We start from the raw sequence: 26687 nt of genomic DNA, 5'->3' as shown, positions 1-26687 counted from the left end.
TCCCGTCCTCAACCTACTCTCCTTCTTGATTGACTTTGCCGTTCTGGTTCAGTCATCTACCAATATTTGACGTAGGCCCCGAGCTCGAGCAGGCAGCCGCTGCCGGCACCGCATGGCTCCAGTTTGTCGACGCCCGCTGGCGTGCAACTTGTGCAAGCGATTTTATTAGCTTGTGTTTGGCTGCCGGCTGCGGCTGGTACTGGAAGTGGAAGGGGGAAGGAATAGGATCACTAGTAACTGATCTCCTCCAGGCCTGGAAGCCTCGCGCCGAAGGTGATTACCCTCCTATTTCAGTTTTGCAAGTTTGGAATCTGAGAATTGGATGGAGATACTTGGCAGGCTTGGGTGGTTACACTCCTATTTCAGTAGTGTGGACGAAAGAGAATTATGGAGATGATGATAAAGCAACACAAATGATGAGAAGGTAGTTACACCCCTATTTCAGTAGTGTGGACGAAATAGAATTATAGAGATGATGAGAAAAACAACACAAATGCAAGATCTCAAGTGTTGGTGTTGGAAACGGAGGTGATCCTAATCACCTACTTGGAGGTGGACCTATAGTTAGGAACACCCACTCACTCTGTAGTGGATAGTTTTATAATTTTGAATTACTTAGTGCATTTTGATACTTTTTGGCTGCAGGGCCGACCTTCTAGCTCCCGGATGGCAGAGCCAACCTATAGATGAAGCTTGCTTCCGGGTGGCAGAGCCAACCTTCAGATGAAGCTTGGACCGTTGTGATCCCGGAGGCAAAGCCGACCTTCGATAGATCACAATCCACGCACTAAGTAGTTAGAAATTATAGAATCAGATTGGGAGATCAACTCTTTTGAAAACACTTTATTACACGAACAACAATATTACACGAGAGTGTGAACACTTCTTAAGTGGCTATCCTAGCACTCATTCACACACTAACCTAGCACTACAATCCCAACTCTCTTTTATGCTTGTGGCTTGTATGTGTTGTTGCCTCTTAGGTTACTAGGGGAGGGAGAGCGGATTCTCATATATATAACCATGGCGACACATATGGTGATGACATGTGTCCCCTACTCTAGAATCTTCCTAGATATTTTCTACTTTACCATACAACAAAAGATATTCTAGAATATTTTTAGATATTTTTTCACTTGCCATATAAGACAAGTGACTCTAAAACTTTCCATAAATATTTATATCCATGATAATATCTTCAACTTCAAAATATCTTCTTTCTTACATGGTCAAGAGTATTCTAGAAGATTGACTTGCTTTCTTTCAATAGATGGCAAAATTGCTTGGGCACTACTGCTTTTAGAATTTTAATAAGCCTTATTATCTATTTATTATTTAAAAAAACTAAAACATGTGCACATAAGGTTTTTTAGAAAAAATGTGACCCACGTATCCTTATTTGTTTGATACTATACCATACGCGTATCCATATCCATGCTGCATAGCATAGATGAGCTGGTTGTTGTTGCGTTATACTAGCAGGACCATCCATAGCATTGGAGGGGCCCTTTGCCATGGATGAATTTAGGCCATGATGAAACAATGGTTAAGTACAACTATATTTAGATAGCAAAATCTGAGTAAGAATTCACAGGTGAGCAACACTGCACAAGGAAGGTGGTGCGATCCAGATGTTTCTTTTACATTTTTTAGTGATATACTGATACGCACTTATAAATTTTCTACATTTTTAGCTTGACCACTGAAACTTATGTGTAGCATTGAGTTATTAATAAGGTGTGCTTGCTTCAGCTTTTTCCGTCGCTGCAGCTGTGGCTGCACAGCCACTGCAGCTGAGCTGATTGGCTGCAGCATCATCTGTTCTTCTCCGTTCTGCAATCTGCAATCTGCAGTAGTGGCTGCTGCTGCTTGGCTGGCTGGCTGCAGCTCGGGCTGGGCAAAAATACCCGACAATCGAGAACCGACCCGAAGTTACCGAGGTCGAAGTTACCGAGAACCGTTACCGAAGGAACGGAACCGAAAAAATTCGGTTCCTGTGTTCGGTTTCATGCTGTAACGAATCGAAATTCCTCGGGATATTCGGTACTGGGCTTGGTTCTCCCGAAGAACCGAAATTTAGCCCATTTGTTCGGCGCAAAGTAAAAGAAGGCCCCCTGCTCCTCCCCGCGGCCCGCGCGCCACCCCCTCTCCGGCTCTCCCTCCCGCCTCGGCGCCTCCCGGCCTCCCCCCCCCCGCGCCGCCCCCTCTCCGGCTCTCCCTCCCCCCCGGCCCCCCCCCGCGCGCCGCCCCCTCTCCCTCCCCCCCCGCGCCGGCGCGCCGCCCCCTCTCCCTCCCCCCCGCGCGCCGCCCCCTCTGGCCCTCTCCCTCCCCCCCGCGCGCCGCCCCCTCTCCCTCCCCCCGCGCCGCCCCCTCTCCCTCCCGGCCCCGCGCGCCGCCCCCTCTCGGCCTCTCCCTCCTCCCCCGCGCCGGCGCGCCGCCCTCTCTCCCTCCCCCCCGCGCGCCGCCCCCTCTGGCCCTCTCCCTCCCCCCCCCGCGCGCCACCCCCTCTCCCTCCCCCCCCCCCCCCCCCCCCCCCCCCCCGCGCCGCCCCCTCTCCCTCCCGGCCCCGCGCGCCGCCCCCTCTCGGCCTCTCCCTCCCCCCCGCGCCGGCGCGCCGCCCCCTCTCCCTCCCCCCGCGCGCCGCCCCCTCCTGCAAGTACTTCCGTTCTTTTGGTAAGTACCGGAATCGGAATCGAAGTTGCTCGATTCCTACCTCTAAAAATAACCGATCGGTACCTATTATCTAGGAACCGAAATTCTGCATGAACCGAGGAACCGAACTGATTGGTTCGGTTCCTCCCGAATGCCCAGCCCTAGCTGCAGCTACTCTTATTATTTTTTGAACTGTTAATTTTTGATGTCATGTTGATTGTTGCTATTAGGAAAAATTCTTCAACTTATCTAGTTCTCATATTTTTTGTCAGGATCCGAAGGGTTGAAGAATCAAGATTACTCTTACTCCTAGAAGACTTTCCAGAACACGAGGGGAAAAAAAGGAAAATCAGTCAAGAAAGAAATTTCCCAAGCTTGCAAGTAAATTCTGAAGGAACACTCTTATCTTCTTCGCCACTGCACCTCCCGAATGGCTAAACCCCTCCCCATCCCCGCCCTCACGGTGGCTCGCCTTCCCTTCCGCATCCTCTCCCCCTCAGCTCGACCTCTCTGCCTCCTCCCCTTCCTGCCCCCACCATTCGTGCCTCAGAAACGCAGCCTTTCTGCGTCCGCTGTATCCACCAGCAGGCGCGGCAGGCCGCTGGCCCCGGTCATCAGCGAGGGCAGTGATGGCGAGGAAGCTGCCGTCGGCCGGCCTGTATGTCCTGGATGCGGGGTCTTCATGCAGGATGCGGATCCCAACCTCCCTGGCTTCTTCAAGAACCCCTCCCGCAGCTCCCAGGACAAAATGAGAGAAAGTGGAGAAGGGCTTTTGACTGCTGATACGGATGCATTTCTTGAAGGTGAGGAGGCGCGGGTGGCGAAAGACGCATTGATGTCAGAATCAGATGATGAATTGGAGTACCTGGACAGCGATATCGATGAGTTCCCTGAAGAAATTGAGGAGGATGAAGAGGATGAGTCAGCGGTGAAGGCTGGCACTGATATTGATGGTTTTGACAGTGATTGGGACTCCGATTGGGAGGAGATGGAAGAAGACGAGGATGAGAAATGGAGGAAAGAACTGGACGGTTTCACCCCACCAGGTGTTGGGTATGGGAACATCACCGAGGAGACAATCGAGAGGCTAAAGAAAGAGAAACTGTCCAAATCCGAAAGGAAGCGCCGGGCGAAGGAGGCCAAGAGGGCTGAGGCTGAGGAGGACTTGGCCGTGGTCTGTGCGCGGTGCCACTCCCTGAGAAATTACGGACTTGTGAAGAATGACAAGGCTGAGAACTTGATCCCAGACTTTGATTTTGATAGGTTCATTTCATCTCGGCTGATGAAGCGGTCAGCTAGCACCCCAGTTATCATCATGGTGGTGGATTGTGCAGACTTTGATGGGTCATTTCCCAAGCGAGCTGTCAAGTCATTGTTTAAGGCACTTGAAGGAAGGAGGAATTCTAAGGTGAGTGAAACACCGAGGCTTGTTCTTGTTGGTACAAAGGTAGATTTGCTTCCATGGCAGCAAATGGGAGTGCGGTTCGATAGGTGGGTTCGTGGCCGTGCTAAGGCTTTTGGAGCACCAAAGCTAGATGCTGTTTTCTTGATCAGCGTCCACAGAGATCTGGCTGTTAGAAATCTAATTTCATACATAAAGGATTCAGCAGGACCTCGTAGCAACGTTTGGGTGATTGGTGCACAGAATGCTGGGAAATCTACGCTGATCAATGCAATTGCAAAGAAACAAGGTGTTAAAATCACAAGATTGACTGAAGCTGCTGTCCCGGGAACAACATTAGGCATACTTAGGGTAACAGGTGTTTTACCTGCAAAGGCAAAGATGTATGACACTCCTGGCTTGTTGCATCCGTACATAATGGCAATGAGATTAAATAATGAGGAACGAAAGATGATTGAAATAAGGAAAGAATTGCGGCCACGTTCCTTCAGGGTGAAAGTAAGTGACTTTTGTTACTAGCTCTATCATTTTTTTATCAAGGTAGTTGACCTGTACAATTATTTAAATATGGACTTCATATCTATAAGGTTCCATAACTGGACGTAACTGGAAAGGACTATTTTGTGCAATCTGTTATATGGACGTGATCATTATGTTTGAAATAAGCCACATGCTCTTTTTCCTTATACTAGAGGCATATCACTAACATCATAATGTGGTGAGTATGTCGAAGTCCATGCTTCTATTACCATGAGAAAAAACTGAACTCCTACTCCCTCCTAGCATTTCCTTTCCTTGAAATAAAATTTTGTAAGATGATGGCATTATTCATGTTAGTTTCCCAGATAACAAATGAAACAGTTCAACACTCAGATAATTCGTCTATCTTTACCTTATGCCTTGAATATCCTTGTGCAAGTCTTTTGAGCTTTCAAAAACCTGGCAGACAATATCAGCCTTAAACTCATTCTAATGGCGGATATTCATAATCTTCTTTTTTCTTTATGGCTGTAAACTGTTGCAGATAGGACAATCCATCCATATTGGAGGCTTAACACGTCTGGATGTGCTAAAATCATCAGCACAGACTATCTATGTAACTGTCTGGTCATCTTCCAATATTCCCCTCCATCTTGGAAAGACTGAAAATGCTGGTGACTTGCGAGAGCAACATTTTGGCATCAGACTTCAGGTAATTCTGTTCTAGCATGCTGGGGGTCACTCATAATGACACAATTAGTTATCTTTAACAGAAGGCCACTTGCAGGCTACTTGGTAGTAAGGTTACTTTATTGAAAAACAGTACATGCTTTAATGTTGATTGAATAAACAAACATGCTATCGTGAGCTTTGTCCAATTCATATGTACCTGAAGTTTCCCATCGTAGAATTATGAAAAGAAAATTATACGCACTTTGTATCATACTGATTCATATGCTGTTGCTGTAGCCGCCAATTGGCCCAGAGCGAGTCAATGAATTGGGTCACTGGACAGAAAGACGCATTGAGGTGTCTGGGGAGAGCTGGGATGTCAACAGTATGGACATCGCTGTTTCTGGCCTTGGATGGTACTCCTTGGGTCTCAAAGGCACAGCCACTGTTTCCTTGTGGACATTTGAGGGCATTGGTGTGACAGAACGTGATGCGATGATTCTGCACCGAGCCCAATTTCTCGAAAGGCCTGGATTTTGGTTACCCATTGCCATTGCTAATGCTATAGGTGAGGAGACAAGAAAGAATAGCGAGAGGAGAAAGGCTGAGCAAAGAAGAAAAGAAGAAGAAGAAGAAGAAGAAGAAGAAGAAGAAGAAGAAGAAGAAGAAGAAGAAGAAGAGCTTCTTTTGGAAGAAATGGTTGAGTGATGATTCTGTAGAGATAAAGTCAGGATTCTGTTTCTCCTGTCAACATGGCTTTTTGGTTATACCAGTTCTTGATATCTGTTGACATGGGCTGCATCCTGTGATGTTTTTGTTTCCTCACATATATCTCATTTTTTAAATCTAATTCCCATGTGTTCTTTGCAATCAGTTTGTAAATACCGCATGCATCCTACAGATTCGATTCTTGCAACTAGAGGAAGATTGCGATATCCTAGACTTCCTAGTTCAGTTATGCACAAAAATGAGACTATTTAGACATGGAGATGCAACCTATTCATTATCTACTTGTTTTCGCTGCCAAAGGAAGGTCTCTCTTGATATGGTTGCAGCAGCAGGCACCTGTGTTTTAGCATCTGTTTTCAGCTTGTGATGAACATTTTCCAAGGAGCAGTATTCAAAAAATGGAGTGTAGAGGTAAGTGGGAACCTGCATCAAATTTGGCAGCCTAATTCACATATTTAGCTTCAATTCAGCGCTGGAGAACCAACTGAGAATCTTAAAGAAACTTTGTAAAGATCATCAGGAGGCATATGAATCCGCAGGGTGGTCTTGTAGACTGTACTTGTCTTGCATATGGGAAGGCAACTACAATTCTTTGTTATATACTTGTAACTATATTTATTAGGTTACACTAACAAATTTCTGAAATCAACCTACATTTGTTTGGAGTAATAGTTCGATAAAGATTTGTGGTTGGTTTAATTAATCCATATTGTACATGATTAGTTGGTCGCGAAGCAGATTTTGTGTTAATACCTAAGATATTTTCATGCGTATTTTCTTAATTCTTGTTACTGGGAACTACCTGAGCACTGGGTCCAATGTGAGTAGGATCGCTTAGCCATGCTTCATAATTGGAAAAACGGGCACCGTGGAAGTACATGCCACTCAACCAAAGAAAAATAATGGAGAGTTGACCGAAATGAGCACTAAAGACTTTTCGGGAGATCTCCTCCAAATCACCGGTATGACTATCGAAATCGTGAGCATCAGCATGTAGGTTCCAGATCCAAGTGGTAGTATCGGTGATTTGGAGTTTACCTGTAGTTAAGCTACAGACTTCGATTGTTTTGTTAATTATGAACTTCGGTACAGAGAAAACAGGTCCCGCTGGCCGCCCGCACGCGCACAACAACCTGCGGAGGAACGAAGGGTCCCGGCAGCCACGGGCCCAAACACCGTCAGGTCCAAAATCCAAGCCCAGCAGACCCGTCGCGGCCCCTCCCCCTGCGGTGGGCCGCTTCTGGCCTGCGCGCGCGGCAGCGAGCGCCTGCTGCGCTGTGGCCTCGGTGGCCCGGCCCGCGGGGTAAACGCACTGGCGCTGACGCAGCATGGCAGTAGCCATATGCTGCTGCTGCTGGTGCGCCGTGCGCCCGTGCGCAGCAGGTGCTGCTGCTTGGCTGCTTTCCGTTTTTACTGCGTCGACCGTACGGTGCCGAGTGATTTGGCTCACGGCGGAACAGTTCCGGCCGACCGTCCGGCGTTGAACAACGCTGCTACAGTTTTGTTCCGGTTTGTACCGTACATGGCGCTGCAACAGCTCTATTCGCTAAAACTATAATTACAGTTGCTGGTAAGCGCCTCTAAAGGAAAATTTAGGGCACTGCCATTCCTAATTACATTCATGTGCTACTCTATTAGCCTCTCAGCAAGTACAAGAAAACTTAAAAGATAAGCATTGTCTAATGGACACCATGCCCAATGCACATGTATTTGTTCGGCAGGTCGGAACAGGCTGCGCTTCGATTAATTTCGAAACGGTAGAAAGAACAACCCAGACAAGCACAGTACTAGTGCGATCCAACGGTCCGATGGCACCCGTGCCAGTCACATCCCGTCCGTCGCCCCGGGTCCACCGACCCACTCCGCGCGCGCCATCGACGTGCGATCAGCATCCTGCGGCGCGGCGCTGCCGCCTCCCCAACCCCCTCTTCGTCTCCGCCGCGTGCTCGCTCACCTCGCTCGTCTCATGTGACGACGACGGGATTCCCACCCAGGCCTACGCGCGCTGGTAGCCCTGATCCCTACTCCATCAGGGCAGAGCGAGCGAGCCTCCCGCTCCCATCGCCTAGCCCTGCCACCGCGCCCCGCAGCTCAAAACGTGGCCTGCGCCACTGTACACTTGTACCCTCCCCCTCGCACTCGTCCAGTCGCCTTGCATCACCCCACCCTGCTGAGCGCTGATCGCCTCCTCGCCTTCTTTTCTTTCTTTCTTTTTTCTTTAAAAAAGATTTTTTTCTTAGTCGTGCACATGCTAATTAATTACTGCTACAGTACTCGTGTATTTATTTCACTCGCATCCCCCTCCCTCACTCTCGCCGTCTCGCTCTCAGTCTCGGCTCGCCGGCTTCTTTTCCTTCTTATCCCCTCGCCTCTCCGCACCTCCCTAGCTGTAGCTTTCCCCACCCCACCTCGTCCGTGTCCGTGTCCTTCCCCCGGGGGCAAGCAGGACGGCCGGGGCAGGCGCGACCGGTGATCTCGGTGGGCTCCTGGTGGGGGCGTGGTTTGCTGCGCGCGAGAGCGGCGGTGGAGCTGGGCCGGTGGCAGCAGGGAGCCGGAGAGGGGATGCAGGCGGTGGTGGACATCAAGTACATGCCGCGGCTGTTCCTGAACGGCGCCGGCGCTGGGGCCGCGGGCAAGAAGATGAGGCCCGCGGCGGCGGCGGCGGCGTGGGGCGCCGGCGAGGCGGGGGTGTACCGGGAGTGCCTCAAGAACCACGCGGCGAGCCTGGGCGGGCACGCCCTCGACGGGTGCGGCGAGTTCATGCCGGCGCCGGGGGCCGACCCCGCCGATCCGGGCTCGCTGCGGTGCGCCGCGTGCGGCTGCCACCGCAACTTCCACCGCAGGGTCCCCGAGGCGCCGCCCTCGCCGCCCCTCCTCGCGCTGCCCCCGCCCCCGCCACCGCAGCAGCCGGCGCCGGCACCGCACGTCGTGCGTGATGGCCGCGCGCCGCGGGGCGAGGAGGCGCCCGAGGACCGCCTGCCGACCGCCTTCGACGAGGAGACCGAGTCGTCGGACGAGGGGTCGGATTTCGACGAGGACCGCCCGCTGTCGCCGCTGCCGGCGCCGGCGGTGGGGCCGCCGGGCTACCTCCAGCCACCGCCGCACATGCACCTCGCGCTGGGCACCGGCGCGCAGGGCGCCTCGACCCCCGCGGCTGCGCCGAGGCCACCTGCCCCCCCGGGCCCGGTGCCGTCGCCCGGCGCCGCGGCAGCGGCGCGGAAGCGGTTCCGCACCAAGTTCAGCCCGGAGCAGAAGCAGCGGATGCAGGCGCTGTCGGAGCGGCTGGGGTGGCGGCTGCAGAAGCGCGACGAGGCGGTGGTCGACGAGAGCTGCCGCGAGATCGGCGTCACCAAGGGCGTCTTCAAGGTCTGGATGCACAACAACAAGCACAACTTCGTCGCCGGCCACAGCGCGCGCCGCAGCGCCTCCGCCTCCGCTGCCGGCTCCCCGTCGCCCCACGCCGCTGCTGCCCACCCTTCCGCCCCCCACGCCGCCGCTGTCCGCCCTTCCGGCCCCCACGCCGCACCACCCGTCGCCCCGGCGCCTCCTCCGCCGCCGCCCGCGCCTGTCCACGCCGACTTCAACATCAACGGCACCGCCGCCGCCACCGACTACTTCCGCGTCGTCCAGCCGGGGCCATCGACGGCGAGCGGCGCCGACTCCCCGCTGTCCGCTTAGTCATCAAGACTTTGTGGCTCTCTTCGTAGCCTTGTGTCCAATTAACCAACCAACCCTAATGGTGGAATGGAATGCATGGCGCTAGTGAAGCTCGCTGGTCTTTGTTAATGGTGGAGCCCAAGAAAGATCTGGGAAACATGGGTTTTCGGGATCTGACGATGTAATGATGATTCAGGATTAGCGCTGATGGGTACAGCACTAGCAGGTGGTAGACTCGTACTAATAGCCGTAGCAATTGTTCTTGTTCTTGAGCTGTGTTCTCCAATGGGTGGTACGTAGTATAACAAAATGCAAGCTCCCTTCTTCCTCCTGATGGCATGCTTGTTCCAAATTGTTTTGCGGTGTTCTTGGCAAGTTCCAACTGCTCTGCACCACATTCATTCCGTTTCTGCTGGCTGTTGGGTGTTTTTGTTTTCGAGCGGTGTCCTGCGTTTGTTTCGTCTGGAAGCCTGAAAGAAGACCATTCATTGGCACCATTGCGATTGGCTAGCAAAGCGCCAGCAGCAGTGCACAGGGAAGTACGCAACAGTAAAGACCGGCTGGCCCACTGGCCTGGCCGGTAGCTACAGTGTCAATGCCAGCCCCCAGCTCGTGAAACTGAAACGGGGCTCGTGGGCGTGCTCGGCAACTTCAATGATCATACATACACAGCTCTTGCTCCTCGCACATGATGTGGGGCCACATTGCAGTGCGACAAGTTTTTCTTTGTTACTGTGCAGAGGTAGTGTGAAAAAAAAAAAGCTTTGTCAGCACAACGATGGTCCACTACGAGACATGATCACATGATGGAGGATTTAGGATGATTAGCAACGACATCTCGGCTTCTGCTGAGTACTCCGCTGCTGGATCCGATCAGCAACGACGGCAAGTGCCCTGTGCTTTCGGAGTGGAACTTGCAGGGCGTCAGGCCAGCCGGAGCAAGCAATCCGGCGGGTGCAGCGCGCGTGGTGGGGAACGCCGAACGCCGGAACGGGACACGGCGGGCGCCGCCTGGTTTTGTCGCGCTCGGTCCCTGAGAAAGCCACGGCCGCCGCCGAAAAGAAGGGAAGGCGCCGACGCCCCCGTGGCTGGCACTGCCGGCCGGGGCAGAAAGTTCCAAGCAATAGCATTCTGATCGTCTCTCCTGTTTGTTTTCTAGCGGAGCGAGCCGAGGAAGGAACCCTCAAGCCCCGATCTGTTTCCTTTGTTCGTGCAGAATGGCACGGCGATCACCCTTCGTAATCTTCAGTGCTTTCCTCTTCATCTAAGACTAAGAGAAGGTAGTAGGAAGATGAGGGAATGGCGATTCCCTGACCTTCCTAGATGTACACTATCCATTGCCGTAGTCACTCCATCGCCGTGTGTTCTGGTACCTGTATGATGGCAGCTACTCATCGCAGCCGGAGTGAAAGCTGAGAGGCATCTCAGCATGTCTCGCTTTATCTTCCTTTTCTCCCCCCTTCTCGTCCGGTCATCGATGGCTCAGCAATTCCCCAAAAGATCTGGCTGCTGGGTAGGGTTCATGGGGCTCATGTGACCGATCACCCTAAGCCCCTGACAGAGCAAAGCCCTGCTCCCCGGCGGCGTGGCATGATGCTTTCGCCGATCAGCCTGCACGCTGACGCTGAGCAGCAGCTTCTCTCCCTTTCATTTCCTTTCCCCTGTTCGGGTGCCTTTCGGGTTAGGGGAGTGTTCGGATTTACGAACTAAACTTTATTTTCTGTCACATCAAATCCAACTAATTAGGAGAACTAAACTATATATGGACGAGATGAATCTATTAAATCTAATTAATTTATCATTAGCACATATTTGCTGTAGCACCACATTATCAATTATGGACTAATTATGCTTAATATATTCATCTCGCAAATTAGCCTCGATCTGTGCAATTAGTTTATAATTAGTCTATATGTAATACTTATAATGATGAGTAGCTAAATATTTGATGTGATATGGACTAAAATTTAATCCGTAGAACCAGTTTAGTCCCAGCGGCATTAGCAGCTAATCACAGGAGTGTTGCCGTAATAGGAAATGTCACTGGGCACTGAAGCGACAGGATTAGAGAACTACAACGTGCACCTGCGCTCCTATTTCCACTAAGTACCAAGCTGAGCAAGGCTAGTGTCCAAGTGGCTCTGATGCGCACAGTAATTGGCTAGAAAAGATGTGCCGCCAAGCCAAGCAAAAGATTTGGGCAATCTGCACAAGCAAAGTCGCTGCCAGGGCCCAGGGAACAGCCTACGGCCGCCTGTCCTAGCGTCAACTGCGTCTGCCATACTTTGTGAATTGTGATTCCCTTTTCCTCGTCGGATTCAAAAGGATTCTGTTTCGAGCTTACAGGAGCAGCTGATTCTTCTCCGTTTAGTTTAGCTCCTCTTTGAAGAGTCGGGTTCTCCCATCCGTAAACCTGCCATGGGTCCTCTCTTGATTTTGTATCTCCTAGACTGCGCTTAATGTAAACTCTTTGACTCTCAGTTGCCCTAGAATGCAATGCATCAGGTGGGGATATCTTCTTCCCTTCGTTGAACCGCCGAAAAGAAAAATCTGAAGTAAGTTTACAATATTTGGTTAAAAAATCGTCAAGAATTTGACAAATCTTTGTGTTCCATGTGCAGCTTGTTTTTCACAAATCCACACAAAAATGATTCTAAGTAATGCAGAATTCATAACGGGTAATGCTTTATAGCCCCAAAAGGACTCTTTTTTTTCTTCCAAAAAAGGGACAACAATTTTTTTCTAGATTACTTTTAATTGATACAAATCTAACAATACTTTTAATTGATACAAATCTAACAAGTCTTGAGACTGTTTATTAGTTTTAGTGACGTTTTGAAGCTATGGCTCTGAAAGTTCACTTTTCAAATGACCGCGAATTCAGAAAAAAAAGAAATGTGTTTCATAAGCCGCTATAAATACATACCGATTACCAAATGAAAACTTGAGTCTATTTTGCTTGTTCGGATGGAGTGGGATGGCGGAAGAGAGCATGGCAACTGACAGGCGGGATTCACAAGGCTTAAACAGTTACGAAGGCATCCTAGGAGACACTAGCAAAACATCCTTCAATTGCGTCAATCTTGTGCCAGGGGAAAAAAAAGGGGCTAAAAAACCAGCATGATTCCTTTCATTGCACGACTGAGCCACATTCTCAATGGAGTACAAAGCAATTCCAATAAAAGCTGCAACGGTCAATTCGCAAACGGGTCCAAAAGACCAAAACAGTCTGTGTCCCGGGTAACAAGTGGAACCCAAGTGACAAACACCACTGATATTTCTGCGTGCAGTTGACAGTTTTGGGTGGCACTCGACATCGCTTCTATGGAATTGAGTAATAGCTTTCATGCCCTCCACAAACCAAGATTCCGTGTGGATAAAACGAAGCTGGGGACTAATTTTGATAGGGATTCCCATGCCTTTGATAGACCATGCCCATGATATGAGACTGTCTACAGGACCTAGAGGAAGTATTATCTCAGAAGTTGTGTGTTGCACAACAGATTTGGCTTTTGTTTTGAAAAAAATTCAAGAAAACAGTATCATTGTAAATAATTATTTTAGTACTCCATCCTTTTCAAATTGTAGGTCGTTTCGGCAAATCTGGATACATAGTTTTTGCTATGTATCTAATCTAGGTGCATAGCAAAATCTACGTATCTATAAATTCCCAAACAACCTATAGTTTGGAATGGAGGGAGTAGTAACTAATCCATCAACCCATACCATCAACCCATGCTCCTGCAAGGGTTATCATATTGAGAGCCATAAGTATTAGAAATGCATAAAAAAATAGGGCCCATAGCCAATAATCAAAATAGCTTACCCCTCATATTTAATAAATATTTCAATGTAATACTTGTCGGATAGATTTGTACTTATATGTATCTGGTATATATAGACTTTATTTATGAATTACTGTATGCAACTTTTCCTCCACATTCGTACTTTTGTTTACTTTCATCACACCTCCACATGTTTAGAATCGGTATTCTAATTGCTTTCTGCATACATATACACATAGTGTACATGATGACACACATAATGCATGTATACTTTAATTAGAATTTTCTATATTGAAAATGGCAGAAATGGGTATTCTAGAATCATATATTGGGGCGCTTTAGGATAAGTTTTATATATGGCAGATTTAGGTGTTATTTAATGTTATTAATAATGGCAGACATGTTTAATTTGGATGCAAATTTCGAGGTGTTACTTAGATTACTTTTTTATAATGGCATATGTTGATAATTTAAATAAATATTTAGGGTTAATTGGTATTATTTATTATAGTGGCAGATGTGGGTTATTTAGATTAGGATTAAGGTTACTTTAAACTTTTTTATAATGGTATATGAACTAGCCTATCAACCCGTGCTCCCGCACGGGCTATCTCATGCTCTCTTTCACCTATTAAATATTCTAACACAATACACTAAAAGATACATGTTTATCATTAGGTTTATTTAGTAACAATCTTTTTTTACTTTGCATCACACCTCCATATATATTTAATATGTATTTAATTGAACCCTTTGTTTGAACTATGTGAACAATATAAAAATTGGTATTCTTATCTCTTTCCTCATACTTGAATACATGGTGACACACATCATCAGTAGTATTTTTATATAAACAATAACATAAAGAATATATTAATATTGATAGAAATAGTAATTTAAAATTTTATAATAGTGCACTTTAATATTTTGTTATAATTATACAATTTAGATTCAGATTTACGGATTACTTTAACTTTTAATAATGATATAATTGGACTTATATGCAAATTTAGGGGATTATTTGCATTTGACATAGGTGGATAATTTACATGAAGATTAGGAGATTACTTTAGATTACTTTTTATAATGGCAGTAATTTAGATACATGTTTAGGGGGTTACTTTAGATTATATTTTATAATAGTAGAAGTGGGTAATTTAGATACATATTTAGGGATTATTTTAGCCTACTTTCATAATGGCAGAAGTGGGTAATTTAATGTAAAAAGATAATAGATCCAATGGCTACTATGATTAGATTTGTCGGATGGATGGCTAGATGTTTCTAATTTTTGTGAGAATTTTTAGAATTTCTCTAATTTTTTATAGTGTCCACCTGGAATTTTAGGTGGCTTCACCTGGAGTCTTAAAAAGGAGCCTCCAATTAGTAACAGTAGTAATAGTAAGATGATGATTAGAGACTACACAATTAATGGCTGAGTGTTTCTAATTTTTGTGAGAAAGCCTAGAATTTATCTTTTTTTTTAGCATACCTCCCGAGGATTAGGAGCCTCCGATCACTGAAGGATAAGATAGGTACAGAAATACTGTGCATTTTATATAACACTCCTATCATTTGTTACACACTGACACAAAGGTGCATATTGGATTGGCCAAGGTGGCCAACGTTCGATAGATCACAATCCACGCATTAAGTAGTTAGAAACTATAGAAGCAGATTGGGAGACTAACTCTTTTGAACAACACTTTATTACACGAACAACAATATTACACGAGAGTGTGAACACTTCTTAAGTGGCTATCCTAGCACTCATTCACACACGCACCTAGCACTACAACCCCAACTCTCTCTTATACTTGTGGCTTGTATGTGTTGTTGCCTCTTAGGTTACTAGGGGAGGGAGAGAGGTTTCTCATATATATAGACCATGGCGACACATATGGTGATGACATGTGTCCCCTACTCTAGAACCTTCCTAGATATTTTCTACTTTATCATACAACAAAAGATATTCTAGAATATTCCTAGATATTTTTTCACTTCCCATATAAGACGAGTGACTCTAGAATTTTCCATAAATATTTATATCCATGATAATATCTTCACCTTCAAAATATCTTCTTTCTTGCATGGTCAAGAGTATTCTAGAAGATTGACTTGCTTTCTTTCAATAGTTGGCAAAATCGCTTGGGCACTACTGCTTTTAGAATTTTAATAAGCCTTATTATCTATTTATCTATTTATTATTTAAAAAACCTAAAACATGTGCACATGAGGTTTTTTAGGAAAATGTGACCCACATATCCTTATTTACTTGATACTATACCATACGCGTATCCATATCCATGCTGCATAGCATAGATGAGCTGGTTGTTGTTGCTTTATACTAGCAGGACCATCCATAGCATTGAAGGGGCCCCGTGCCATGGATGAATTTAGGCCGTGATGAAACAATGGTTAAGTACAACTATATTTAGATAGCAAAATCTGAGTAAGAATTCACAGGTGAGCAACACTGCGCAGGGAAGGTGGTGCGATCCAGATGTTTTTTTCTACATTTTTTATGATACTGATATGCACTTATAAATTTTCTATATTTTTAGCTTACCACTGAAACTTATATGTATCATTGGGTTATTAGGGTCTGTTTGGAGCTCTACCTAGACCGCCACCGCCTAACGTTAGGCGTGCCACGTAATATTAGGCTAGCGTTTGAATCCTATACTAAGATTAGCGCGCCACACAATCTTAGCCGAGGTACAGCTCGCTCGCCACACAAAAAAAAAACACCACAGCTGCGGCGCTCGATTTGGCCGCCGTACCCAAATCGCGAAACAGCTCCCCCCTCCTCCCGTCTGCGCCGCCCAGGTACTCGTCCCCCACAGCGCTGCCCCCCACAGCGCTGCCCCCCAGCGCTCTGGAACAGATCGTTCCAGAGCGCCGCCCGTCACACCGTCCCCCCCCCCCCGCGGAAGGTCCGCCGCCGCCTCCTGCCCCACCCCCTCGGAAGGTCCGCCGCCTCCTGGCGCCCCCCACCCCCCGCCGCCGCCGCTTGGGCCCGAAGGTCCGCCCCCCCGGGCCGGCTTGCTTCAGCTTTTTCCGTCGCTGCAGCTGTGGCTGCACAGCCACTGCAGCTGAGCCGATTGGCTGCAGCATCATCTGTTCTTCTCCGTTCTGCAATCTGCAATCTGCAGTAGTGGCTGCTGCTGCTTGGCTGGCTGGCTGCAGCTACTCTTATTATTTTTTTGAACTGTTAATTTTTGATGTCATGTTGATTGTTGCTATTAGGAAAAATTCTTCAACTTATCTGGTTCTCATATTTTTTGTCAGGATCCGAAGGGTTGAAGAATCAAGATTACTCTTACTCCTAGAAGACTTTCCAGAACACGAGGGAAAAAAAGGAAAATTAGTCAAGAAAGAAATTTCCCAAGCTTGCAAGTAAATTCTGAAGGAACACTCTTATCTTCTTCGCCACTGCACCTCCCGAATGGCTAAACCCCTCCCCATCCCCGCCCTCACGGTGGCTCGCCTTCCCTTCCGCATCCTCTCCCCCTCAGCTCGACCTCTCTGCCTCCTCCCCTTCCTGCCCCCACCATTCGTGCCTCAGAGACGCAGCCTTTATGCGTCCGCTGTATCCACCAGCAGGCGCGGCAGGCCGCTGGCCCCGGTCATCAGCGAGGGCAGTGATGGCGAGGAAGCTGCCGTCGGCCGGCCTGTATGTCCTGGATGCGGGGTCTTCATGCAGGATGCGGATCCCAACCTCCCTGGCTTCTTCAAGAACCCCTCCCGCAGCTCCCAGGACAAAATGGGAGAAAATTGTGGTTGAAGGTTATATGATCTTAGATAATAAGAACATGTCTAGGCAAGATGAGGAGAATGAGCTATTAAATGATCAAGCTGTAAATGTGTTGTACAGTGCTCTTGATATTGGGGAGTTTAACCGAGTCAAAGGACTTGAAAGTGCTCATGGGATATGGGAGAAACTCAAGGAAATTTATGAAGGCTCAAACACCGTCAAAGAGGCATAATTATACATCTTCAAAGGCAAGTTTAGTGAGTTTGCTATGAATAAGGATGAAGATGTGCCCACAATGTTCAACCGGTTAAATGATATCGTGAATGAGCTCAAGTGCCTTGGGTTCATTGTTCCGGATGAAGAATTCTCTCAAAAATTCCTAAGATCTCTACCGGAAAAGTATGACACAATCGTCACATTGCTTGTGAGATCCGGATTGAAGACTATGACACCCACATAAATACTTGAGGAAGTGATCACTCTTGACTTATTTAAGAAGTCTCAAGTTGAAGCTCAAGCAAATGAACCGGATAAGAAAAGCATTGCACTAAAAGCCAAAACTTCAAAAGAAGAAAGTGATGATGAAGATGATGAAGAATCGGATGAAGAGATGGCACTCTTTGTAAGGAGGTTTAGAAGAATGATGTCAAAGAGAAAATTTAACAAGAAGGGCCAATCTTCAAAGAAGAACCCCTTTGAAGATAGAAAGTGCTATGAGTGTGGAGAACCCGAGCATATTGGAATTAATTGCCCAAGCAAGAAAAACAAAAATTATGGCAACAAGAAGATTGAGGATAAGAAGAAGAAATACTTTAAGAAAGAGAAGAATGGACAAGCCTATTTTGTGGAATGGGATTTTGATGAGAGCTCCGATGGTGAAGATGACAAGCCATCAAGTGCTCTTGCCGGGATTGCTATTAATGAAGCTCCATCCCTCTTCTCCAAACATCTTTGCCTCATGGCCAAGGGTGAATCTAAGGTAACTAATGATGAAGCTAGTGATGATGAAGAAGACTCACTTTCTTATGATGATCTTGTAAGGATGATTAGTGAGTCCGACGATGTCTTGCGTAAAAAGAGTGACAAAATTATGGAATGGAAGAGAAAATACTCCTCTCTACTAAATTCGTATGAGGAGCTAAAGACTTCTCATGAAAACCTTAAGAAGTCCCATGAGGAGCTCCAAGATTCGAATGAGTTTCTTAAGGAAAGTAATGAGAAGCTTAAGGAAGCTCATATCACTCTAGCTGCGCATGAGACCGTCAAGGACAAAGTAGTTACTTGTGCAAAATGTGATGAACTAAAATGTACTTCATGTTGTCCTAGTACATCTAACTTCTCTTGTAGCACAAGTATTAGTTCTTGCACAAGTGATGCATCTCTTATCTTGGAAAATGAATCTTTGAAGAAGGAAGTTGATGGTTTGTCCAAGGATCTAGCTAAATGGTTTGGTAGCCATGCCAAATTCAACCATTGTTGGACAAGTAAAAAATTCACTCTTAACCGCAATGGTATTGATTATGAGCCCAAGAAAGGGAAATCGGCTTTCATCCCTAAGAAAACCATCTTTGAGAAATCTCGAGTCAGATATGATGAGGAAGACAAGATGAAGACTTGCTTTATTTGCAAGAAAAAGGTGGAAGCCCATCACATGTGCAAGAACAAGAAGACCATATCCTTTGATGCATCCTATATGCTTAGAAAGAATGCTCATGGGAATGTCTATGCTAAATTTGTTGGTCTACCTATTAGTGGCACTAAAAGAAAATCAATTTGGGTTCCCAAAGCTTTGGTAACTAACATTCAAGGACCCAAGCAAGTTTGGGTACCTAAACAAAAGTAATTCATCTTTGTAGGTGGATTATAAAGCTGGTGGAAGACATTGGGTGATTGATAGTGGTTGCACTAATCACATGACCGGTGACAAGAAAATGTTCTCTTATATCGACTATGGTATCTCCGGCTTTGACAACATCACCTTTGGAGATGATAGTAAGTGAGAGGTAAAAGGTTTGGGTAACATAGCTCTCTCTAATGATCTCACTCTTTCTAATGTGCTACTTGTTGATTCTTTAAATTTCAACTTACTTTCAATTGCTCAATTATGTGATAATGGATATAGATGTTCTTTTACTAGTAATGAATTTGAGGTTACTTCTCTAGATGGTAAAACCAACATCTTTAAAGGTTTTAGGCATGAAAGCTTATATCTTATTGATTTTGCTTCTAAGAAAGCAAGCCTAACCACATGTTTATTTTCTAAGTCATCTATGGGTTGGTTATGGCATAGAAGACTAGGACACGTTGGCATGAAACAATTAAATAGGCTTATCAAGCATGATCTTGTTGTTGGGTTGAAAGATGTCAAGTTCGATAAGGATAAATTGTGTAGCGCTTGTCAAGCCGGCAAACAAGTATCAAATTCACATCCATCCAAGAGTAGCATGTCAACCACAAGACCTCTTGAGTTGCTTCATATGGACTTATTTGGATCTACTACTTATAGAAGCATTGGTGGAAATAGTTATTGTCTTGTGGTAGTGAATGACTATTCTAGATATACTTGGGTATTCTTTCTTCATGACAAGGCCGATGTCGGTGATATTTTTAAGAGATTTGTCACAAGGGCGGAAAATAAATTTGAGAACAAATTGAAGAAAGTGAGAAGTGACAATGGAAGTGAATTTAAGAATTCAAAAATAGAAAACTTTTGTGATGAGAAGGGTATTAAACATGAATTTTCAACCACATATACTCCGGAGCAAAATGGATTGGTTGAGAGGAAAAATAGGACTCTAATTGATATGGCAAGGTCAATGCTCTCGGAATATGATGTATCTCATTCTTTTTGGGCCGAGGCAATCAATACCGCTTGTCATGCTTCAAATAGACTATATTGTTATAGGTTCTTCAACAAGACTCCCTATGAGCTTCTTATTGGAAGAAAACCCAACATTTCTTATTTTTGGGTTTTCGGCTGCAAGTGTTATATACTAAGAAAGGTATCCGGTTATCAAAATTTCAAGGCGAGTGTGATGAAGGATTTCTTCTTGGGTACTCATCTTGTAGCAAAGCTTATAGAGTATATAACAAGACTAAGGGCATTGTTGAAGAAGCTTATGATATTGAGTTTGACGAAACGAATGGCTCTCAAGATGAAAAAGATAATCTTGAAGATGTTAGAGATGAAGGCTTGACTAATGCCATGAAAACTATGTCTATTGGAGACATTAGACCAAGACAAGAAGAAGATGAAGATGTTGGTGCATCGTGCTCTCTAAGGGGAAATCCACCCTTATCAACGAATAACAATGATCAAGATCAACCCTCTAATGATATCGTTCAAGAAAATGTTCCTCAAGATGACTCTCAACTATTGTCACCATCCCCTCCATCTTCATCAACCCAAGAACCAAGTGCACAACCTAGGATTCATCATAATGTTGCAAAAGATCACCCCATTGATCAAATTATGGGTGATATTAGTAAAGGTGTTCAAACTCGATCTCGCATTGCTTCCTTTTGTCAACATTATTCTTTTGTTTCCTCTATTGAACCTAACCGTGTAGATGAAACATTACAAGATCCGGATTGGGTGAATGCTATGCATGAAGAACTAAATAACTTTACCCGCAATAAGGTTTGGGAATTGGTTGAGAGGCCCAAGAATTACAATGTTATTGGTACCAAATGGGTCTTTCGTAACAAGCAAAATGAAGATGGAATTGTTGTAAGGAATAAGGCAAGACTAGTGGCTCAAGGCTACACTCAAGTCGAAGGTTTGGATTTTGGTGAAATTTTTGCTCCCGTTGCTAGATTGGAAGCTATTAGAATCTTACTTGCTTATGCTTGTTCTCATAACATTAAATTATATCAAATAGATGTCAAAAGTGCTTTCTTAAATGGAAAAATAAATGAGCTAGTTTTTGTAGAACAACCTCCCGGCTTTGAGGATTCTATGAAGCCGAACCATGTGTTTAAACTTTCTAAAGCTCTCTATGGGTTGAAACAAGCACCTCGTGCTCGGTACGAGAGGCTTAGAGATTTTCTCACTTCCAGGGGCTTCAAAATTGGGAAAGTTGATACAACCTTATTTACTAAGAAGATTGGTCATGATATCTTTATTTGTCAAATATACGTTGATGACATTATCTTTGGTTCTACTAATGAAAGTTTTTGTGAAGAATTTGGAAAGATGATGTCTAGGGAGTTTGAAATGTCAATGATTGGTGAATTAAGCTTTTTCCTTAGTCTTCAAATCAAACAATTGAAAGAAGGCACACTTGTCTGTCAATCTAAATATGTCAAGGATATATTGAAGAAATTTGGTATGGAAGAGGCTAAACCAATTAAAACACCTATGGCAATAAATGGTCATCTTGATCTTGATGAGGAAGGTAAACCGGTAGACCTCAAACTCTATAGGTCAATAATTGGTAGTTTGCTTTACCTTACCACATCTAGGCCCAACATTATGTTTAGTGTTTGCATGTGTGCACGATTTCAAGCCGCACCTAAAGAATGTCACTTGACAGCCGTAAAGCGAATTATGAGATACTTGAAGTATACCCCAAATATTGGTCTTTGGTACCCGAAGGGAGCTCAATTTGAATTGGTTGGTTACTCGGATTCCGATTATGCCGGTTGCAAGATTGATAGAAAGAGAACTTCCGATGGATGCCAACTTCTTGGTTGTTCTCTTGTTTCATGGTCTTCTAAGAAACAAAACTCTGTGGCTCTCTCTACCGCCGAAGCGGAATATATTTCGGCGGGGAGCTGCTGCGCTCAATTATTATGGATGAACAAACTGTTCTTGACTATGGCACTGATTTTAAGGATATTCTCTTATTATGTGATAATGAAAGTGCTATCAAAATTGCCAACAATCCTGTACAACATTCAAGAACCAAGCATATTGATATTCGGCATCATTTTCTTAGAGATCATGTTAGCAAGGGAGATATCAAGATTGACGGAATCGGCACTAATGATCAATTGGCCGATATCTTTACCAAGCCGTTGGATGAATCACGTTTTTGCAAGCTTCGTAATGAACTCAATGTCATTGACTTCTCTAATGTGGCTTGAGACATGATACGTATTTAACTTTCATACTTTTTACCTTTATGAGTAAACTCATCTTAATGCATTTCATACATGTCCCATATTCCATGCATGAGGTCTCAAAATTCTCAAGTTCAAGATATCTCTTTATGGCTAAATCTTCAACAAATTGATTATTTGATACCATGGATTCATCGTTAATTTTGAATTTTGTGGCATTGGAAGAGTTTGGATTAACATCAGCAAATAGGACAAGAAATTTGGACTCTGACTGCTCAAACCGGACTGTCCGCCTGTAGTAAACCGGATTGTCCGCGAGATTAAAGTTTTCACACAGAAACATTCTTCAAACCGGACAGTCCGCCATTGGTAAACCGGACAGTCCGCCATTGGTAAACCGGACTGTCTGCTAGATTGGAACTTTTCACACAGAAACTTCCTTCAGACCGGACTGTCCGCCGGTAGTAACTGGACTGTCCGGTCGGGCTGATTTTTGTCCTGTAACCCTAGCGCCGGGCACACAATACCTCCTCACCTCTTCATTTATTCCCATCCGCCCAAAATAACCGTTCCTCTCTCTTTTCCCCACCTCACACCACAAGATCCCCTCTTCCAAAAGTTGATTTTTGGCCGGATTCGCGGACCCTCCGCTTCAATCCCCGGATACTCCACGATCCCCTCATGTCTTCTCGGTTTCCCCTCGTCATGTCCTCTCGGTATTGAATCAAATCCTCTCTATTTCCTCCGTTTTTCTCTCTTTTTTTCTTTAGGGTTTGAGTTGGAGGATCTCTCATTCTATCACACATTTGGATGTATGCTTTGGGGACCTTGTTAGTTATGTTGGGAGGATTGTTTGCCTATGGTTTGAGGATTTTCTCACGGTCAAATTTAGAGATCGGGTCAAGTGATTTGAAGAACCCTAAATGGTGAATCATAGGGTTATAGCTGCTCATGCTTGTTATCTATGGTCTCTAATTTGTGAAAACTCATTTTGTGATTGTAGTGGAAGGGTCAAGAAAAGTGCAGTAAAGAAGGACAATGTTCCCAAGAGGCAACGCGTTCGTGACCCTTCTTCTTCCTCCGAGTCTGAGGATGAGGAATATGTTCCTCCTAGCAATACTCCTGTGGATGATGTCTTGATAAATGAGAAAGCTAACACTGCTCCTAGAGCTTGGACTGCTGCAGCCTATTCATTGGAAAGACGTCCCTATCAATATGGTCTTGCGCGAAACACTAACAATCTTTATTTCCACATAAAAGTGCAAGAAGAGTCATTCTTTGGTCATCTTGTGAACAAGACAGTCTTTGCACATCAGACCATTGATCTAAATTATATGTTTTCTCAGCCAGTTATGCGTGATTTGATCCCGATGCTTCAAAGCATCGGATTAAGAGAGTTTCTTACTCACAGGTGTGACTGGAACAACACCATCATCCGACAGTTCTATGCCACAGTTGAACTTAATTTTGCAAATGAGCGAATTGAATGGATGACTGGGAAGACCAAGTATGAAGCCTCCTTTGCTGATTTTGCCAGTGCCATCAAAATCAACTATCAGTTCACCTCAGGTCCAGACATTATCAGCTTACAAGACGACCCTGAAATGAGAGATGATGATATTACAAGCTACTATGAGCCAAATAGAACAGGAATTGATCGTCTCTATGGGCGCATCACAGGTCTTAAGCATTGGCCTGCAGTCTTGAACAAAATTTCTAGGTGCACACTTGTTCCTAAGAGCGGATATCGAGAAAACTTTCTTGGATATTCAAGGAACTTTATGATCATGTGCTCGGGGTGAGAAGATGAATGTTGTGAGGACAATCATGCATCAAATTTACCATAAGAAGAAAAATCTTGAGGTCAACATCTACTTTGCTCCCTATATCATATCGTTCATTATTCAAGAGACAAATTATGATGGTCCAAGGCCAGAAAAGCACACATCCTACAAACCATTCGCTAATGACAGAGATTTCCGTCAGAGAGCTCTCACCCCCTTTGATGAGGTTGACAATCCACATGCTCCATATAATCCTAATGTCGGTCACGAAGCTCCTGCTCAAGAAGCTGCTCAAGATGTGCCTCCTCCTCCTCAACCTGGTCAGCAATTTTGGGAGCCTTCTGCAGGGTACTTTGATCCTTACTTCACTACTCTCCAAAATAATATCAATCCGAGTTTCTCTTCTCATTTTGAGAGTTATTTTTTATCTACATTTTTTATGATATATTGATATGCACTTATAAATTTTCTATATTTTTAGTTTAGCACTGAAACTCGTGTACCATTGGGTTATTAATAAGGTGTGCTTGCTTCATCTTTTTCCGTCGCTGCAGCTGTGGCTGCACAGCCACTGCAGCTGAGCCGATTGGCTACAGCATCATCTGTTCTTCTCCGTTCTGCAATCTGTAATCTGCAGTAGTGGCTGCTGCTGCTTGGCTGGATGGCTGCAGCTACTCTTATTATTTTTTTGAACTGTTAATTTTTGATGTCATGTTGATTGTTGCTATTAGGAAAAATTCTTCAACTTATCTAGTTCTCATATTTTTTGTCAGGATCCGAAGGGTTGAAGAATCAAGATTACTCTTACTCCTAGAAGACTTTCCAGAACACGAGGGGAAAAAAAGGAAAATCAGTCAAGAAAGAAATTTCCCAAGCTTGCAAGTAAATTCTGAAGGAACACTCTTATCTTCTTCGCCACTGCACCTCCCGAATGGCTAATCCCCTCCCCATCCCCGCCCTCACGGTGGCTCGCCTTCCCTTCCGCATCCTCTCCCCCTCAGCTCGACCTCTCTGCCTCCTCCCCTTCCTGCCCCCACCATTCGTGCCTCAGAGACGCAGCCTTTCTGCGTCCGCTGTATCCACCAGCAGGCGCGGCAGGCCGCTGGCCCCGGTCATCAGCGAGGGCAGTGATGGCGAGGAAGCTGTCGTCGGCCGGCCTGTATGTCCTGGATGCGGGGTCTTCATGCAGGATGCGGATCCCAACCTCCCTGGCTTCTTCAAGAACCCCTCCCGCAGCTCCCAGGACAAAATGAGAGAAAGTGGAGAAGGGCTTTTGACTGCTGATACGGATGCATTTCTTGAAGGTGAGGAGGCGCGGGTGGCGAAAGACGCATTGATGTCAGAATCAGATGATGAATTGGAGTACCTGGACAGCGATATCGATGAGTTCCCTGAAGAAATTGAGGAGGATGAAGAGGATGAGTCAGGGGTGAAGGCTGGCACTGATATTGATGGTTTTGACAGTGATTGGGACTCCGATTGGGAGGAGATGGAAGAAGACGAGGATGAGAAATGGAGGAAAGAACTGGACGGTTTCACCCCACCAGGTGTTGGGTATGGGAACATCACCGAGGAGACAATCGAGAGGCTAAAGAAAGAGAAACTGTCCAAATCCGAAAGGAAGCGCCGGGCGAAGGAGGCCAAGAGGGCTGAGGCTGAGGAGGACTTGGCCGTGGTCTGTGCGCGGTGCCACTCCCTGAGAAATTACGGACTTGTGAAGAATGACAAGGCTGAGAACTTGATCCCAGACTTTGATTTTGATAGGTTCATTTCATCTCGGCTGATGAAGCGGTCAGCTAGCACCCCAGTTATCATCATGGTGGTGGATTGTGCAGACTTTGATGGGTCATTTCCCAAGCGAGCTGTCAAGTCATTGTTTAAGGCACTTGAAGGAAGGAGGAATTCTAAGGTGAGTGAAACACCGAGGCTTGTTCTTGTTGGTACAAAGGTAGATTTGCTTCCATGGCAGCAAATGGGAGTGCGGTTCGATAGGTGGGTTCGTGGCCGTGCTAAGGCTTTTGGAGCACCAAAGCTAGATGCTGTTTTCTTGATCAGCGTCCACAGAGATCTGGCTGTTAGAAATCTAATTTCATACATAAAGGATTCAGCAGGACCTCGTAGCAACGTTTGGGTGATTGGTGCACAGAATGCTGGGAAATCTACGCTGATCAATGCAATTGCAAAGAAACAAGGTGTTAAAATCACAAGATTGACTGAAGCTGCTGTCCCGAAAACAACATTAGGCATACTAAGGGTAACAGGTGTTTTACCTACAAAGGCAAAGATGTATGAAAACTTGAGTCTATTTTGCTTGTTCGGATGGAGTGGGATGGCGGAAGAGAGCATGGCAACTGACAGGCGGGATTCACAAGGCTTAAACAGTTACGAAGGCATCCTAGGAGACACTAGCAAAACATCCTTCAATTGCGTCAACCTTGTGCCAGGGAAAAAAAGGGGCTAAAAAACCAGCATGATTCCTTTCATTGCACGACTCGCACAGCCACATTCTCAATGGAGTACAAAGCAATTCCAATAAGAGCTACGACGGGCAATTCGCAAACGGGTCCAAAGACCAAAACAGTCTGTGTCCCGGGTAACAAGTGGAACCCAAGTGACAAACACCACTGATATTTCTACGTGCAGTTGACAGTTTTGGGTGGCACTCGACATCGCTTCTATGGAATTGAGTAATAGCTTTCACGCCC

The 26687-nt window shown here is 45.7% G+C and overlaps 3 protein-coding genes across 4 annotated transcripts; all 3 read left to right on the top strand.

Moving 5' to 3' along the window:
* The first annotated feature begins 2541 nt into the window (after positions 1-2541).
* LOC112897200 (GTP-binding protein BRASSINAZOLE INSENSITIVE PALE GREEN 2, chloroplastic-like) lies at positions 2542-6104 on the top strand. The gene is made up of 4 exons (XM_025965444.1): positions 2542-2673; positions 2925-4552; positions 5079-5246; positions 5504-6104. Exons 2-4 carry the CDS (start codon positions 3083-3085, stop codon positions 5912-5914), a joined length of 2049 nt encoding a protein of 682 aa, XP_025821229.1. The 5' UTR covers positions 2542-2673; positions 2925-3082; the 3' UTR covers positions 5915-6104.
* Positions 6105-7974: 1870 nt separating this feature from the next.
* LOC112898515 (zinc-finger homeodomain protein 9-like) lies at positions 7975-9974 on the top strand. 2 transcript variants are annotated; one of them, XM_025966855.1, is made up of 3 exons: positions 7978-8778; positions 8840-9417; positions 9448-9974. In XM_025966855.1, the coding sequence occupies exons 1-3, from the start codon at positions 8498-8500 to the stop codon at positions 9696-9698; spliced, it is 1110 nt and encodes a 369-aa protein (XP_025822640.1). In that variant the 5' UTR covers positions 7978-8497; the 3' UTR covers positions 9699-9974. The 2 variants fall into 2 exon arrangements, with proteins under 2 accessions (XP_025822641.1, XP_025822640.1); XM_025966856.1 differs by having other exon boundaries at positions 7975-9417.
* A 6752-nt stretch (positions 9975-16726) lies between these two features.
* Positions 16727-26443, top strand: LOC112898292 (GTP-binding protein BRASSINAZOLE INSENSITIVE PALE GREEN 2, chloroplastic-like). The gene is made up of 2 exons (XM_025966644.1): positions 16727-17153; positions 25242-26443. Exons 1-2 carry the CDS (start codon positions 16826-16828, stop codon positions 26441-26443), a joined length of 1530 nt encoding a protein of 509 aa, XP_025822429.1. The 5' UTR covers positions 16727-16825.
* Positions 26444-26687: the final 244 nt, after the last annotated feature.

Source organism: Panicum hallii, chromosome 6 (assembly GCF_002211085.1).
Source record: "Panicum hallii strain FIL2 chromosome 6, PHallii_v3.1, whole genome shotgun sequence".
NCBI lineage: Eukaryota > Viridiplantae > Streptophyta > Magnoliopsida > Poales > Poaceae > Panicum > Panicum hallii.
This window is presented reverse-complemented; position numbering and strand designations above follow the sequence as displayed.